The sequence below is a fragment of the Ursus arctos genome, unplaced genomic scaffold (genome assembly GCF_023065955.2).
Source record: "Ursus arctos isolate Adak ecotype North America unplaced genomic scaffold, UrsArc2.0 scaffold_21, whole genome shotgun sequence".
In the NCBI taxonomy this organism is placed as follows: domain Eukaryota; kingdom Metazoa; phylum Chordata; class Mammalia; order Carnivora; family Ursidae; genus Ursus; species Ursus arctos.
Window position 1 is genome coordinate 38403278 of NW_026622886.1, and position 19304 is coordinate 38422581.

The 19304-nt window shown below is 39.3% G+C and overlaps 1 protein-coding gene across 1 annotated transcript in view; it reads left to right on the plus strand.

Annotated features, from left to right (window-relative positions):
* Positions 1-19304, plus strand: part of PTPRR (protein tyrosine phosphatase receptor type R) — a 236535-nt gene that overhangs the window by 113997 nt on the left and 103234 nt on the right. Inside the window, exons 3-4 of the mRNA XM_026500025.4 lie at positions 14485-14598; positions 17844-17999. Coding sequence (XP_026355810.1) covers positions 14485-14598; positions 17844-17999 — 270 coding nt within the window. The remainder of the gene's footprint in view (positions 1-14484; positions 14599-17843; positions 18000-19304) is intronic.

Sequence of the window (19304 nt, forward strand, 5' to 3'; positions counted from 1 at the left end):
AAGCCGAACTCATCACAACATCCAGTCAATTTCCAAACAGGTAAGTAAATCTTTTGTGACATTAATGGTGTGAGGTTAGGAGGGTAAATATTGAGATTTCTGTCTGTATCTGTTCCTGTGGCTGTATAGGAGTGAGTCAGCAGAGAATCTTTGTGATATCTAGGGAAATATCTTTAGCCTTAAAGTTGGAAACGAAAAGAAAATGCTATGCAATTATTCAACTCTATTATCTCTAAATACTGAAGACCCTACCCTGATCGTAAGAAGTTTCTCGTAAAATTTGTATCCATCCTAAAGAGAATGGAATACAAATACATCCACTTGGACAGAACTGAAAAATATATGAAAGACACGGTGGATATTTTCTTGGTTGTGTTTCATGTAGTTCTCACACTGACATTAAGGAAAAGGTGACCTAGCTTGCAATTATGGTCACTAGAAGGGGAAAAGTTAAGTGGACTAAGTCACTAAATCTAGATTTTTTTTTTATTATAACTGCATCTTGGGGACCCTGCCTTTGCATGCAGACTTCACTAAAAGACTAGTCAGTGTCTTCCATTGTAATCGGATGTGGGGACCAATGAATGAAAGTTAGTGACATGAGACCTCCCAGGCCTAATTCCCAACTGGGGACCTCAGCTTTGTTGTTTACCACCAGTAAACCAAGAACCTTATTACTAAAGCTTGACTGTCCTCATAAGAATTATGGCTCTCATTAAAAATTATGTATGAATTCATTAGTTTATCTGTACAGTGCTGTCTTCAGGGGAAAAAAACCTCACAAAATATCTCATTCACTTAAGTTTATTTCAAAAAAATAAGCATTGCATTTAGAATTTAGTTTGAGTGTTTAGAAATAATATAGCAGTTCTGATGTTGGTACAAAGTTGCAGATAATCCTGATTTTATCTGCGGTCTGTGATGATGAATAATGAAGTCAAAAAATAGTGCATCTGGTGTTTCAATTCATCTTAATAATAAAATTGGTCTAACTTCCTGTCTGATTCAATATTGCAGAAAACAGTCATCAAGATGGCCAAATATATCATTTGATTCAAGAAGTCAATCTCTATTTACCATGAAATATAGGGTTGGCAGATTTTTTTTTTTTTAGTATGTCTCCTGCGTGAAATATGAGCAGATAATAATGCCAAGTGATGGCTTGACAATAATTTCAAAGCAGGATTTAGGATTTAGAAGCAAGATTTTATTTTATTTATTAAAGATTTTATTTATTTATTTGAGAGAGAGACAGCCAGCCAGTGAGAGAGGGAACACAAGCAGGGGGAGTGGGAGAGGAAGACGCAGGCTCCCAGCGGAGGAGCCTGATGTGGGGCTCGATCCCACAACGCTGGGATCACGCCCTGAGCCGAAGGCAGACGCTTAATGACTGAGCCACCCAGGCGCCCCTAGAAGCAAGATTTTAGACTAAAGAGAAATGAAAGTTGTTAGTGATTTTCTTTTAATGTCTAGTGCATAGATACTTCTTAATGTGAGGAGGACTAGTGTGTTTAAATCTGTCATTTAATAGAATTTAAAGCGTTAAAGAAGATATGGCTTCTTAATTTTATATACCAAAATATCTTCCCCAACAGCTTCCACAGTCTTAAATTTATTTCTTAAATTGCTAGGGTGAATTACTCAGATAATAATTGATGCAGGGTTGTGTTGTATGAAATTAGCCATTTCTATATTTAGCTGTAACAGGAGAAATAGTTATATATAGTCTCCTTTGTTTTTCTGATCAGTCCATGCACTTCTATTTAACAATTTAATAATTAGACCAGATATAGCAATCCTAATAAATAGCGTGGCCCCAATCATACTAAAAGAAAAAGAAAACAAAACAAAAAACATGAATATTACAGGAAATACTGGGAAGAGATGACAGGTGAAATCGGCTAGGTCATCTGTGCATCAAAGTTATGCCGCAGACAACATCACTCAGAGTCTTTCTTTTCTAGAAATGAGATGGTTCTCAGGATGCGAAAAACTCAACACGTTGTGGAAAATTATACACTTACTATTATTTTGCCATCTCTTCCTGCAGAGGAAAAAACCACAAGAACATTGACTAAAACGTATCCCATGTTCTGTCTTTATTCATTTTTAGTTATGCAGAAAATTGTTAATTCCCACTGTGACAGAAATATCAAGATTACTGAGAATAAAAGTTGAAAGGACACGAAATCATAGAGTTCTTATTTGCATCTCAAAAACACATGCCAATAAACCTCATTTGGTTTTACCATGTTTCTTGGAGAATTATGTAGTTCACCAGAAGAGCAAAAAACAGAATCCTATTATAGTCATTGAAGGGAAACATAAACTACTTCATGGAGGGAATGGAAATAAAAGACAATTTCTAGCACCCTTCCATGGTCGTTAGCTTCCAAACCATCCTTGCAATCAGACCAACGCTTGAGAGCCCCTGTGGTCTCCGAGCCGACTCACAGCTCCAGCGTGTTGCGTGGGAAAACTTGAGAGTCCCGAAAGAATATATTCCTGTTGATTGAATATAAGCATATAAAAATCAAAGGAGCCATCTCCCTATTTTACCCACATTGGGAATAAAGCACCCAGTGGCCTGTGAGGATTGCTAATTTCTTCCTTTTTTAAAGTAACGTTTATATATTGGATGGCTTGGGACACTATCAGTTTCTGACTAGCAAACAAACAGCTTGGGGAGTTGAAGGATTATTATTTCGCCCTTGGACATCTATATCCAAGCATCCCTAACTGCCACTTAGAAGTGAGTTTGGTCTCGGTTCTTACTGGAGAAAGTGGCCAGATGTCTCCTCTGTCCTTTCCCAAAAGCCACATGAGCTCTGTGATCGTGGTTGTGATGATTGCAGTTTTGTCATCCTGACCGGGCCTGATGGAGAAACCTGAATTTGTCTGATCTCGTTTTCCAGGCAACATTCACCTGAGCGTTGGGCTTTTGTCCATACAGGGTTTCTGCCTGGCCCCGATTCCAGCCATTTTTGATTCAAGCTTTTGGCTGCTGTGTTCTACTGCCAGCAGGAGAAATGGGGAAGGAAGGGAGGGCGAGTAACATTACGTGGGGGGGACTGAACAAGAACACAAGAATAAGAATAAGGGAGAGGTAACATTCAATGCAGATAGAAAACATAATCAGGGGAGATGAATGTGGAAATGTCTGTTGACTTGGACATATAATAACGAGATTTGAAAATTCTGTTGAAAGCAAGTAACTTGCTATTATGTTTGTTTACTGTACCCAGGATAATATCAGTAGTTACATCGTGATTTTTCTCCTGTCTCTAAAGAACTTTGTATTAAACCTCTGTTTTCTTCTATTTCATCCTAGATGTTTGTAGCTTTTATAAAAATATTTTTATAAATGTAAATAGACACAATTCCACGAGGTAGAGGGATGATAATATTATGAAAGTATAGTGTTCATGTATAATATATGGAAGCCTATCTCCTCCAGTGAATTTGTACATGGAAAAGTCAAGACTTTTACCAGCTCATGATTATTTAAAAAATGGTTTATTATAAGGATGGGGGTTTACTCCAAATTATTTAGAATTTAAAGTTTTCAGAACAATGTATAAAAGTTCTCTACGTTTTATTTAACAGAGAGAGACAGCCAGCGAGAGAGGGAACACAAGCAGGGGGAGTGGGAGAGGAAGAAGCAGGCTCCCAGCGGAGGAGCCTGATGTGGGACTCGATCCCAGAACTCCGGGATCACGCCCTGAGCCGAAGGCAGACGCTTAACGACTGAGCCACCCAGGCGCCCCTTAACTGCTAAATTTTAGGAGTCTTCCAAGGCAAAAGAGAGTTGTTGGGTTTTTTTTTTCCTTACAACAATGTTATTAGGGAATGTGAAAGGGAACACTAATTAAGAGGTAATATTAAAATAGAGGGCAGATTAATGAAATGAAAAAACTAGGTTATAAAAAGCTTTTTAAATTAGTAGGATAAAGGCTTCTAATCTAAATCACTTAATTTGACTCTGTTTCAATATTAATATTTAATTTGTAGGAGAGAGAAAAAAGGATGAATATAAATTCTATATCTATAAAGATACAATTTAATTCAGTATCTATAAAGAGCCCTCTATATGATTGGGGATTTGGGTTGACTGCTCAGATAGCCGTGGTTTGCAAGGGTGAGGTTGGCAGAAAATAGAAGCAGACATTCTGAAGTCAAAGAATCTGTCCTAAAATGTGCCATTTTAACATTAAACCTCGAGTATACATTCTCTCCAAAAACTGTATCGCTTTAGAAAAACCGAACTCTTTTGACCATTGCTTTTTCCTCTGACCACATTTCCTGATTGACTTCGGCTAAACCTGCATGATAGCTGAAACAATAAGCAAATGTAAACACTGGAAATCCAATCAGGCCACTTCTTAGTGTGTTGGTAGTATTACTGTTCCAGGAAATAAATAAAGAGCCTTCATTTAATCAACAAGGTTGCTACTCAATTTCCCCTTGTCCTGAATATCCAGACAGGCAGTTCATTTAGTAATGGGGCTTCACACTGATATACAGTGAATCCGTATCTTTAAACCAAGTTTATGGAGTACTTTTTATCTGTCAGTTTTAGCTGTTTTTTGCCTAATAACTAATGTGATTCTCAGAAGCCCCATGAAGGGATGCAGTTATCAACCCCATTTGGCAGATGAAGAAACCGAGGCTCGGAAGAAATCATATGAGCAAGGCCCAGAATGAAATCTAAGTCTGTCTTACTCCCTAACCCATACTCTTAACTATTATATTTTCTTATGGCAGAGTTTTCTTATTTGGTATTTACTCACCTACCTGCAACTTCCAAACACACAAACACAAGTACGTCGTGTTCAGTCTTCCTAGTAACTAGCAGAGTAGGCCAAAACTTTTAATGCATGAGTTCATAATTCAAGAAGCTCCTAAGTATTTCCCTTTTCCACAAGGTCTTATGTTTCTAAACAAGCCATTTAGATACTTTTCCTCACTCACTACCAATACTCATTGAGCTCCTTCATGCATCTTTCCATTGACTAGCTCATCAGGTGCTATGGCCATAACTACAGCAGAACAAGGATGGGAGAAACTCAAGAAGCTGGCGTTGCAGTTGTTTTCAGAATGTCTCAAAACATTCCTCCAACCAAAACTCTAGTATTGTCATTTCATGTGTAAAAAGGGCTCATCACAGTGTAAGATAGATCTTTGGAGGCAAGATTAAGTCGTCTGACATGCTATTGTAGTATAAAGGTCAAAGTTCTTGCCATCTGGAGAAAAAAAAATATTCAGTCTATTTACCATTCCATCTCTCTCCTTTTGTTCTCAACAAAAACTGGTCCTAAAGTTTTGCCTTTTTCCTCATTATATACTCACCCCTTAACCCCCTAACTTCTCCATGTACACTAATCATGTGCTGATTCAAGTTTATGAGTATCAACTTCTACTAGCCCTTAAAAACTCATTAAGTGATCCTTTGGAATAAATGAAGCTCTGTGGAATTGTACGTCATGCACCCATATTTCTATATAGTAGCCTTGTACTTTTTGTTTTAAAGATTTTATTTATTTATTTGAGAGAGAGGGAACACAAGCGGGGGGAGGGGCAGAGGGAGAAGCAGACTCCCTGCTGAGCAGGGAGCCTGACATGGGGCTCAAGCTCAGGACTCCAGGATCATGAACTGAGCTGAAGGCAGATGTTTAACCGACTGAGCCACCCAGGGGACCCAGACCTGTACTTTTATTTTTATTTTTTAAAGATTTTATTTATTTATTTATTTATTTGACAGAGAGAGAGACAGCCAGTGAGAGCGGAAACACAAGCAGGGGGAGTGGGAGAGGAAGAAGCAGGCTCCCAGTGGAGGAGCCTGATGTGGGGCTCGATCCGAGAACGCCAGGATCACGCCCTGAGCCAAAGGCAGACGCTAACAACTGCGCCACCCAGGCACCCCAAGACCTGTACTTTTAAATGAGTTCCAACAAGTACTCATTTGGCCTCCTAATGCACCGTGGACCATACTTTAAAAACACTCCGTGAAGCCCACCAAATATTCCTCATCAACAAATCCAACAGCCTTTTTCTTAATGTCCAGCAGTATCTGGCAGTGTTGACAAACCACTTTTGGAAGCTCTCCTCCTGACTTCCATTAATACCATATTCTTGATTTTCCTCTGACCCTTCTCTCTCTGTAGATATCCTTGCTGAAATCAAGACCAACCAACAAGAAAAGTTTTAGAGCCTTTTTCCCTTTTTCTGGGGGGAGGGGAGGCATGTAATGTCTGACTTTGTGGTGTCATGTGTTGGTGTTAGAGGACGCCAAGAAATAGCATCCTTCTCCTTCCTGCCTGAGAAAGACAGAGGGAAGCAGCCTGTGGAGATAAAAATGTAGTTTTATTGTTGATAGAGCTGCTAGAGATAAGACTTAGAGCATGATAATAATATATTTCTATAACTGCCTCTCCCTCTTAGGCAAATTTACCCACTAATCAAAGGAATACCAACCAACTGGGGCCTCCTCTAAAAGGACAGAGCCTTTATAACTTGCTTTACCACTCGCAAAGAGAAGACCAGATGTTATACTCTTTACAGACAAGCAGACCCCAAAGGAAAGCACAGAGCCTACATGCCCCAGTATCTCATTCCAAATGCACCAATTACACAAGCCACTTCCCCTCCCCTGGGGAGACTGTGGAGGGAGGAATTCAATGATATTACTCTATTCGGGCTGCCACCACACAGAATAAAACATCAGGGTTGGGGAATAAGTGTTTCCTCCTATCATCATGGGAAGAAGAAAGCCACAGAAATGTGATAGTTATAGCATCACATTAAAATGGATAAAAATTTATATGATACATATGGGTATATCTAATATATACATATGTATATTATATCATATTATATTATATTATATTATACTATTTTGCCTATGTATTGGAAAAAAGCTAACACTAAAAACACCACAATTTTTGTTTCAGGGTAATGGGATAAACTGTCATGAAGAATATTTACTTCTTTTTCTAATTCTTTGTATTTTCTAAACCTTCTATCATGAGTAGATTTAATTTTTATCATTAGAAAGATAAACTTTACAACTCTCAAATTAGTCACAAGGAATAGACACTAACACTGATTAAATTTGAATTCCATTAACAACCAATATTGCACACAACTCAGAAAAATTATATTGATTTTGCCTATTTGAAGCAAGCTTCAGAAGGTTGATAAGATAAGGGGTGCCTGGGTGGCTCAGTCGGTTAAGCGTCCAACTCTTGGTTTCGGCTCAGGTCATGATCTCACGGTCCTGAGATCAAGCCCCAAGTTGGGTTCTGTCCTCAGCAGGGAGTCTGCTTGTCCCTCTCCCTCTGATCCTCCCCCCGCCCCTGCTCTCTCTCCCTCTGTCTCTCATAAATAAACAATCTTTAAAAAAAATAAAAAGAAAGTTGATAAGATGCAACGAACTCATCTTTTCCCTCCTGAATGGTGGAGTGGTCAAACTATGAGAGACATGTTAATTGCGAATGAAATATAAATCGTGTTAAATTGATTCTGTGTGTTTTTGAATGAGTAGGCGTTTCAGGTGAACTGCTTAACCAAATATAACCTTCTCAAGAGTAATGCGCTGGTTTTGTAACCCTATCTCCACCTACCATGGAACCCAGATTCTTCCAGTTAGTAACTACACAATGTTGATTATGATGATTCAGCATATTCCTTCATTCCACAAAGATTTTTTAAATACCGACTGTGTGACAAGCACTTTTCCAGGTTCTGGGGATATAGCAGAGAACCAGACTGACAAGGTCCCACACCAGTGGAGCTCATGGGTTAGCAAGGGAAGAAATAAAAGAAGCAAGAAACTGGGAGGGAGGGATAAATAGGAAATAAAACACAGTGATGTGATAGGGGGTGGCCAGGCCGGGAAGGCATCTCTGAGGAGGCGGCATTTCAACTGAAAGCTGCAAGACCAGAGGGAGCCAGCATTCAGTGATGGGGAACAGCTCTCCAGGGGGCAGGCAGATGCCAATGCCATGAGGTAAAAATGAGCACAGCTTGTCTGAGGACCTGGAGAAAGGATGGCGTGGCTTGAGGGAGGGCTATGAGATGGGGCTCACAAGGAGTGGGAGTTAGATAAAGTAGGGCCTTGGAGGCCCTAATTGAATTTAACTCTAATGTGATAGAAAGTTGGGAGTATTTTAAGAGAGAAAGAGAAGCTGAGCTCTTGGGAAAAAATAGATCGAAAAATGGATACAAAAGACAGAAAAGTTTTGTGTCACTTCTTGTCTGACACAGTGAAGAGAGAACATATCTTGTCTGGAGCGTCACAAAGAGTGAGCTGGCAGAACTGAGAAGATACAAGACGACAATAATAAAACACACATCACAGATATCAAAACCACATCAGAAACAAAAGAAGTAGAACAGATTCTGCTAAAGACATAAGCCTGAGAAAGTTTCAATTGAATAAAGATATACAAGTGGTAAGAGAAAGTAAGTACACAAAATCAAGTGGTTAGGGAGAAAGACAAAGAATATCTAATTGCAAAATTGTTGTCCTTGAAGGTGAACCAAAAACTATGTAGACGAGAAATCATCCAAATGTATAATAGGAGAAAGTATTTCTAAAATAGAGAATTTGGAATCTGTAGGCTTCAAGGGCATAGCTTGCTGCAGGAACTATCAGCCCAGGGACATATTCTGATGAAGTTTTTTAACTTTAAAGATACAGACTCAGACAGAAACAGCAGGCTATCTACACGGCAGGCTAGCCTCAAGCCAGGGTATTTTTCAAAGCAACTTTCAATGCCAGGAGGCATTGGAATAATAGCAGCAGAGTTCAAAGGCAAAAAATAAAAATAAAGACTGAATCAAGAAGGTAACCTCCAGTCAAGTTGTATTTATTGTTACAAGCACCATACACATTCTCAAACATATAAGGCTTCAAGAAATACAGGGCTCACGAACCCTGCTTGATAGAAGCTATCTGATGATGAATTCCAGCTAGATAAGAGATCTATCAAACTAAAGAACTCAGGAAGGGGCTGATCATGAGCACTGAATCCATGTGAATATTTAAATAACAGTGCAGAACTTTAAAAATTATAATTACAGAGTATTCATCAGTGCAAATAATGCTAACATAACCCACTCTCTGAGGGACTTAATACGATAAAAGTTTATGTTTAACTCATAATCATGGGTGTTGGGCAGGGCCTCTGCTTCATGCAGGGTTTTGGGGTCCCAAGTATCTCCCTTTGTGTCGCTCCACCATTTTCAGAGTCTTCCGGCCTGTGGACAGAGAAAAGAAAGAAAAGGAAGGCACCCTTATTGTTAACTGCTACAGACTGGAAATGTCACTTTACTTTCATTTGTATTAATTGGTGAGAACTGGCTTCACCTAGATGTAGGTGGGCTAAGTTTCCAAGAGGAGCCAATAGGCTGGATGAGTAGTCTCTATTACACAGAATATAATGTAAATATATGGAACATGACAATATAAAAATAATAATATGATTATCAGGGTGCCTGGGTGGCTTCATCAGTTAAGTGTCTGACTCTTGATCTTGGCTTGGGCCTCAATCTCCAGGTGTTGAGTTCAGGCCCCACGCATGGAGCTCCCTGCTCAGCGGGGAGTCTGCTTCTCCCTCTGCCCCTCCCTCTGCTCGTGCTCTGCTCTCTCTCTTTCTCAAAAATAAATAAATAAAAATTTTTAAAGTTTAGAAAAAGTAAGAAATTATTAGAGAAGAATCTAAACATGATATTTGATGACAATATGTATTATATATATAAAACTCTATCCCTGATATATTAATAAGTGAAAAAAAGCAAGTTGTGGAATGCTATGTGTTGCTTAAACCTACTTATACTTAATAGTAATACACATGTTATATAAATTATACATGTTATTTTTGTATAATATATGTAGAGAAAATATTTGAAGGATACACAAGAAATAGTGTTATTTCTCGAGATTGAAATGGAAAGAACAAGCATATTTTTACTTTTTACTATGCATCTTTCTGAATCTTGATTTTTTTGTAATAAGTATGAAGTTTTTATTATAAAAATTTAAACAAAATATAACTAAAGTCCAACATAGAGTACTATTGGAGAACTGAAAGATGCAAGCAAAGGAAGGGGGAAGGAGAAGCTACAGAAGGCTGACAGAATGGTCTTTGAGCTGAGGCACCAAGGAGAAGGAAGAAAGCCTAACCAGTGGTTCAGATATGCACTGACACAATGCAAAAATGGTATATTGCATGTTTATTACACCTTCTGTTCAGCTGGAGTATAATGTGCATGATGGAAAGTCCTCGGAGGTAAGACCAGAAGGACAGGGAAATTGCAATGAACCAACAAGTAGAACCTCTCATTAGACAATGAGATTTTCTCAAAGTATTTAGGGTAAATAGTGCCTAGATTGGGCTAGCGTTTTGCACAGATCACTATGATGTCCATATAAGGTATGAATTAGAAACCATAGATAGTCGGCAACCCATGAAGATTCTGTTCAAACGTCTAGATGCCCATGATGGTGGTCTGAACCAAGATGGTAGAAAAATAGATGAAGATGGATTCAACATTCAAGAGATATTTAGAAGTAGAATAAACAGAACTTGATAATTAATTGGATGCCATGATTGTGCGATGAAGGATAAAGAAAAAGTGTCAAGTCAATATGACTCCCAAGTATGAAACTTCATCCCATTATATGGAATATAGAAATAGAAATAAATGTGGTCATGGATGGGGAGAGGGAAAAAGATAAGTTCAGTTTGGGTGATATTGAGTTTGAAGTATAAGTGGAACATTCATGTAGAAGGAAGCAAGTGTAAAATTCTGAGAAAGGTGGGAATGTGAAATATGGAAATAAAAATAAAATACTACCTAAGTAATAACAGAGGACAACACAGAATTGTAAGAAGGGACTGGGTAATTGCATAAAATGCCTCTGATAGGTCAGGGTTTTCCAGTTGGTTCAATGACATAAACAGAGAAAATTTGCTTTTATTCCTGGAATTCACCTGACAATCTAACCTCTAGCAAAATGGGGAGGCTCCTTGCCAATAATGTGGAGTTAGAGATCCCAGGTAGCAATGAGCACACAAAGTTAGACATAGGGCAGATTCCTCCTGAGGCCTGGTCCTGAGGGTTCCTTTTTGGCTGTTGGGAACCGAGACTGGACATCTTTGAGGGGCTTTGAGGACATCTCTCTAGTAGGAGAGAGAGCCGTTTGGCCTTCCCCATCTTAATGGGGCTACTAGGGTTGTCCTCTTACTGGGGTTGATCACCTGGCAGATCAGGCTGCATTATATCGACAGGTCTAACATTTGGAAAACTGCCACCCTCCCAGGCAAAAATAACCCAGCTGTTCTTTAAAAATAAATTGCTAAAAGCCAACCACATACTTATAATTTAAACATAATGAAGGTGCCTAGATTTAATCAATTCTACTGGACTGATTTATATCTAAGGTTCATAGGCATCAATTACTTTAGTGGACAATCCGGTGACCAAAGAAAGAAAGTCTTATTACAAAGTAGTATTTCTTTTTGCAGGGTGTGGGGTTGCCGGGGGTGGAGGTGGGGAGCTGGGGGCAGAACCTAGGCCCCAGGTAAAGAGAATTGACTCAGGAATCTCTTAACAAGGCAGAGCTCATATATTTAAATACAGATGGAGTTTGAAATCTTTGAATTATTTAATATGTTTCATTTTTTTCCTGTATATGCATTTGTAATAATCAATAAAATACACAATTGTTTTTGGATAATAACTCTATTTGCATTATTTACTACGGTGAAATGGCTTAGGATTTGCATTTGGAAAGAGCATTTGAATCTCTTGAAATTAAAAGCTTAAATCATTTGTGTGTTAAATAATACAAGTGACTAAATGGGTTTAGAATTCAGATTGGAATATATCTTGTGTTATTATGCGGTAACTTTGAAGTTGTGACACTGCTGTTATTGCCATGGAAATTTATGTTCTATCACAGTTGCTATGATTTCACATAATAGGATGGAAAGAAGCTGCGTGTCTCTAGCATCTATCCAGAAGGAAGGAGAAACGTATGTCCTCTAGCTACAAGAATTCATACACTTTGATTTTCTCTGAAATAAAATTCTCATTTTGTCTAGAATCCTTTGCTTTTCTTCAGTTGCGCTCGTACAGAATGTCTGGCACGTGTGAGACCTTCCGATATATATTTACTGTTTGAGCTTCATTTTACCATCACCATTTTATGGGGAATAGTCAGAAATACAAGCCAGCTTTTCTCAGGCAAGCAGAGAACTGAGGCAAATTATTCAAATGTTTTGATGCAAGGAGCCAAATGACCATAATTTTTAAACTCATGATTTCAGCTCACTTTTTCACTTCAGTTAGGTAGTCTAACTTTCTGTTTCAAACGCACAGCCTTGGCCTTGGAAAGTTGACATTTTGAGTGATTTTTAATCTTTACTTGCTATTTCAGTTCGATTTGCCATTTTAATCTGAGGAACTTAGACTTTAATACTGTTTCCACAGTGACAAGCTTCGAGCTAATCATGGCCCTGGGAATTGAGTTCTCAAGTGTGTATACAACCCCCTTGACTCAGTTCCCAGCGTCGACTGTTGGCTCCGAATCCTGCCCGTGGGGATCAGGAGCAGTGCCTGCCTGCTCGCCCTGCCTGGCAAACACTGGGGGTGAGCCAGGAAACAATGGTTCCTAATCAGCATTTGCGGGAACCGAGGAACCTGTCTTTGGTCTTGTGAAACGAGAGGAGTAAAGTTTCCAGGGCAATGTTCCTTATCTGTTGAAGGTTTCCACAGCCTTGCAGAGCCAAACGGACAAAAGGAAGCCTCTGTTTCTCAGAACCACCAGGTGGACTGAGTTTTTCTCATCTCTTCGATTTTCCATAAAGCATCCTTCCGTAGAACATAATGCATGCTTGACAGTACAGTGTTTTCCTCATTATTGCATGTCCAAATCCAACCCATCTTTCAGGATTGAGCTCAAGTCTTACTTTCGGTATTAAGTTATGTTGTTTTAGATTGGAAAGAATTTTAATCTATAGAAGAGTACAGAGAATAATATAGCAGACAATTATGTACTATTGGATGGTTTTTATTTAATAAAAAAAGTATCACTGATGGTATTGATGTAGCTTTTCTACCTACCCTCGACATAATTCTCCTTTCCCCCTCTCCAGAAGCAAGCTATACCTTATCATCGGGCTGTTCGCTGAAGTTTTTATTTTTAAATGGTTGTGCCGCTTTCTGGATCTCAGTTGTTTTCAAGGAGTCCCATTCCAGGTTCCTAACCTGACCAACCTCTATGACCCCTGACCCAATGCAAGCATTAAGATCCTAAGACTAAAAGCAGTCTGAAACTTCAATGGGTCTGCCATGTTGACCGGGAACGATTCATGTCCTTTGACCTCCCCCAACTCTCTCTGATTTCTGGAGCCTTGAGCATGTGGTCCAGTTTTGTACTAATTTTATGTATAGAAGCTGTATTGTTTCCTTAAAAAATGATACATTCTTGAAAGCAGTTCCATTCTCCTTTTACAACAAACTATAAAAAGGTCCTCTGAGTGTTTTTATACCACAGTAGATTATGCTTCTAAGCCAATCTCTTTATCAGAGAAGTGTGCCCATAGAAGTGTGCTTTACTTCATAGAATAGATGCTATTGCAGCCGTCCAACCGTCATTGATAACCAACTGTGGTCAAGTTAGTGAAGTAAGCAGTACAAGAAAGGCATAAAGATTTGGTTTCCCCATCTTGCAAAATATCTATCTCAAATGATTATAATGCATTTTTGACAATACATAGTTAACTAGTTCATGCTTTAAATGTAGTAACAGCACCCATGGCTTAAATAAAGGCTGTATTATTAATTTTGTCACTTGATTTGTGTTTGGGGAATTTTTAAGCATTTAGTTGTCTTTTTTCCAAAATCACCTGAAAATTAAGAGTGTGTGCCCAAACAATTGAATAACAACTGTTTACCTTAAACCAAATTATCAGTACCATTGGCTTCTTTACTAGAGTTCGAAAATGCAGTATTGCACCTTGTTCTTTTGCCTTGCACTGGCATCGGGTCACTATATAGAGAAACTGCCAAGTCAGGCATTATGGAACTTACACAGCGTGTGACCATGTGTGAACACAAATTAAAGATGTCCTAAGGCGCTTGGATTGCTGAAATGTAGTTGGCTGTATATTCCATTCTGTCATCTGGACTTAAACTAAAGACCAACACACATTTCAATGAAATTCCTTATGAACTGGTTATTCATTTGCATTATTTATTATGGCTAGACAGATTGCACTGTCTTTTTAACTAACATCATTTAAAACTTCACATAAAATGTCCCTCTAATTTTATCTCCACTAAAAATGCAATAAAGTACCATGGGTATGAATTTATCAGTCACAGAAATGGTTTTGGTCAGTCATCAGTCAGGAACTGAATGCCTTGAAGGACAGATTTATTGTAATAAATCTTTTTTTTTTCTTTATTTTTCAGACACTGCAAATGGATGTGAACAGGCTGAACATAACCTTGCTTCGGATATTCCGCCAGGGAGTGGCTGCAGCTTTAGGAGTCTCACCCCAGCAAGTGCACATCAACCGCCTCATTGTAAGATGCCTACGTTTTGCATTCCCTGAGTACAACTTGGATTTTTGTTGAAGGCTTCGATCATAAAGAATACCCATGCTATAGTTCTATGGTCCAGGAGCCAAATCTGGCATACCACCTGTTTGTGCAAGGGAAGGTTTATTGGAACAAGCCACACCCATTTATTTCTATATTGTCTATGGCTGCTTTCCTGCTACGATGGCGCAGTTGAGTAGTTGCGACAGATTTTTGGCTAAATTGAAAGCTAAAATATTTGCTGGCTGGCCCTTTCTAGAAAAAGTTTCGACCCTCTCATAGTTCAAGGCTAGCTACTACCCTGACCAGAGGGGCCGAAAATACTTGTCTCACTGAAAAACAGTACTCCCAAAATTTTCTCCCTAAGAGGGAAAGCTTCTGTATCAGTGAAGACACCGTTTCCAGACAGTAACTATTAAAACCCTTCCAGTGTATCAGGATGAAGGATAGTGAATGCACAAGGCAGAGGATTTCGAATAAAGAGTAAAGAAGAACCAATCCTTAAGGACAGCAGCCCAAATGAATACCAAATAGATAATGTCAGGGCACCTGGGTGGCTCAGTCGGTTAAGGATCTGCCTTCGGCTCAGGTCGTGATCCCAGGGTCCTGGGATTGAGTCCTGCATTGGGATCCCTGCTCCGAGGGGAGCCTGCTTCTCCCTCTGCCTCTGCCTCTCTCTGTGTGTGTGTGTCTCTCATGAGTAAAATTAAAACAAAAAAAATCTAAGTAAAATAAAATAAAACTAGAAAAAAAAAAAAAAAGAATAGGTAATGCTGAAAAGTCACCAGAACACTTAGATTGGGTGTGTGGGGTGGGGACGAGGTAAAACCGAAGGGTCTTTTGTAGAGGACCCACTTCAGACCTACCTGTCAATCCTTCACATCATTTCTTTCCCCTTCCCTCAGTGTTTGGGAACCTTGATGTCATCCAACTTCATGTTCCCATCTGCCCGTGAAGGTGGGTGTGAGCAAAGGGCAAAGAAAGGCAAATTCAGATCATAGGATTTTCTTTTGTAAACAGCTGGTTACCTAAGGTTCCTGTGAGAAGGGACTCCGGGATCATCTTACATCTCCCCGTGCTTTCTCCTGGCTATAACTTCCGATGTTCCTGCTGGAGCTCGTCTTTCTCTTTCATCTGTATTTGCATTTTCACCTGTGGAGAAGAATTTGCTTTTTATTTTGGTTTAGAGCTTTTGTTTCTTTTCATTTTTTCTGTGTGTGGAGGGTGAGTTGGTTCAGGCCCCATAATAACTTTTATTCTGTGAGTCAACTGTTTCTCGGGACTAAATAAGCTTAAAAAAAACAGCAACAAATAAACCCCCCGAATTTTCAACACAGTACCATTGTAGAGGAAATACAACATTCCCCAATATCCTGAAAATGTTAGTTTGGTTATTTCTACCCAGGGCATAGCTGGCTTAAGTGAGAAGACGTAGGTATTATAGATGTCTTAGGTCTAGACCTAAATTGTGTATGTGCCCTTAGGTATCTTAAGTATACTTTCAGGTGCCTAGATTTAATGAGCATGATGGCTCTTTGTAGGGGCGCATATGCTCATCCTCAGAGAATGTGAGCGGCATTTATATATGCCTGTTTCTAAGAGCGGTTATTAGAACGGGGGGAGCGATGATGGTGCCAGAGGCAGCTGGACACGGTGAGGAAGAGCGTGTGCTTCCGAGGCAGGCAGAACTGTGCTCCATTTCCAGCTTGGCCATACCCCAGGTGTGACCTTAGGCAAGACACTTAAGTTTCTTCATTTGCAAACTGGAGATAACCCTAACATCTATGTCCTTGGAGGTGTTTTGAGTATTAAATGAGATACCAGAGTTGACGTACTCGGGAGAGTGTCAGGCACGAGACAAGTGATCTCTTCCTACTGTTGTTGTTGTTAGGTCAGGAACTAGTTAAATTATTATAAACATGTTTTGCATCAGCACTATGCCATATTTAGTCATTCATTGTCTGATGTCCCCTGCAAACATGGAAATGGTTTTTTTAACTTTATTTTTTTAAAGATTTTATGTATTTATTTGTCAGAGAGAGCACAAGCAGGGGGAGTGGCTGAGCAAGGAGCCTGATACAAGGACTAGATCCCAGACCCTGGGATCACAACCTGAGCCGAAAGCACATGCTTAACCAACTGAGCCGCCCAGATGTCCCCGGGAACATTTTTTCTGGATTGCTAGGAGTACGCTGAGGCTGCAGTTTAGTGTATGTGCTGCCGGAGTGAGCATGATACTGCATTTTATACCTGGCTGAACTTCTGATAAATTGCATTGAAAGAACGTTTTCTAGCATGAAAGAACTCCATGTATCAAAAAGAAAAGACCAGCAACAATTCCCTCTATAAGTGCACTGTGTAAGCTGTAAAGGAGAATCTGTCGGTGACAATGTCCATTTTTGTGTGGTGGTTGGTGTTTTGTGTGTATGGGGTGTATCGGCCATTTATGGTAAGAAATCCTGTTTCCATTTCAGCTAATGTGGTCATACTAACAGGTAATACTAAGAGGAAAGTCTCATGATATTGTTGCACAGCAGATGCATTTCTACCAAGGACAGATTTTATTTAATTTTTTTTTAAAGATTTTATTTATTTGAGAGAGAGAAGGAGGGAGAGAACACAGGGAGAGTAAGATGGAGCGGAGAGCCTGATGTGGAACTCAGTCCCAGGACCCTGGAATCATGACCTGAGCCAAAGGCAGGTGCTTAACCAACTGAGCCACCCAGGCGCTCCCCGAGGATAGATTGTAACGTATAATATATTTGAGGTGGGGGACAGGATCAGGGAAGCAACTTCGAAGCTCATCGGCTTCCTTAATCCACCCAGCCTTCGCACTGATACAAGTTAGAAGAAAAATACATGGAGTGGTGATGTCTAATAATTGTACTGTTTATCAGGGTTTATTGAATTCTTTGATTTTTAACTGCTTCTTTAAACACAGTCTGGGAACGTCTGAATGATATATTTCAAAAATTACAGTATGGAGTGGACATTAAACCAGCATCCAGTGAAATATAAAGTTACAAACTCAAAAGAAAGCCATTGGAAGATTTCAGGCTTTGGGCTGATCGTAATAAGCATGCCAGACAACTAGCACACGTGCTCTCCAAGATGCCTTTGGAGCTTCTAGGCTTCCAATTTTCTTTAATGATTCTAGAGAAAAGGTGCAAATATTTCCCAAAGCTGTTTACAATGTCTATTAACATACACAAATCATCTGCTTGAACCAGGGAAAGAAGAACAGTGTTGAACTCTTCGTGTCTCCTACAAACCGAAAAGCAGGAGCTTCTGAGGCTCTGCCGTCCGAGGAGGTGCTGCGTTCACTTAATATAAATGTTTTACATCAAAGTTTATCCCAATTTGGAATTATAGAAGTCTCCCCTGAGGTACGTTGTTCGTGGAATATTTCATTTAGAAACGTGCTCAGTTCGAATGACAGGGTAACTTGATCCCGGGAGGCGTCGAAATGAAAGCTGTTTATTGTGTGTTATTTGATAATAAAAATCTCCCTAAGGGTCAGAATTCTCTGAACTTCATGCTTAATATGTTTATTCCTTAAGGAAATTTATTTCTACATCGATGTTCCACTCTGAGACACTTTCTTCTCTAAATCTTTATGGCCTTGTAAGTTATTTTGACTTATCCAGTAAATTGTATCGAAGAAAAACCATTTGGATATATTTGCCAGTTGATTGCTTGAGACTGAAATATCAAAGAAAAACCACCCTGGTATTTGTCTTCCGTAACAGGTGTCCTCCCCACTGCCTGCATTGTCAAAACGGTCACCAGATACTCACCGTTGTCCACAACCTTGGAATTATTTGGAAATGTATTTTTGTTTGTTTGCTTGCTTTGTCTTTGTTTTCTGAGGCACCTAATTTTAAGCACTGTGACTAGAGTCTTCATAGTGTTTTCTAAATTTGGCACTTTTTAAATTGCCCCCACCATCTTCACTCCTGAATAAATTCAGTCCCCCTCCCTTTTTTTTTTCTTTTTACTTCTGCTTCATCCCACTGTAACAAACTTGCTAGAATGATCATCATCCTAAATATATGTAATTAAATCCACAGAATCATAGAATCAGACTTTGAGGGAACGTATGTGAACATTTTTATAGATGCAGAAAGTCAGGCCGGTTGACATGAAGTGACTTCATCGAAGTGAGAAGCAAGTGGCGTATAAAACGTTTGACATCTAGACATCTTGATTCCTAGTCTCTTCCCCTTTGCAGGAAAGCACAATGCCTCTCATTTCAGCAAATATCACAGGTGTGATATAAAAAGCTTTGAAACAAGACTGAATTTGAATCCCAAAGCCAGCACTTAAGATGCCTGTGACCCTGGGCAGGTGATTTAATCTCTGTGAGATTAGTCTGTCTGCATAATATCAGCCTCTCTGAGCCTCAGTTTCTTCCTTTCCAAAATGGGTGTAGTTAAAATAAAATTTAAAAAAAAAAGTATAGTTTTTATCTTATAGACTTGAAATATACGAATTAAATTTTAGAAATATATGTGGAAGTCCTCACCCGGAGTGGGCACCAAATATGATTTGAGTGCAGGGCAGTGTTTTATTGGCCAAAAGAAAATGTATTTCATCGTCGAACCACGACTGTGACAACAACCTCCAGCTGGTCTTGCTGTGTTAAGTTTTGCTTCCCTCCTTGCCCTCTCCATGCTCTGCCTACCCCCCAA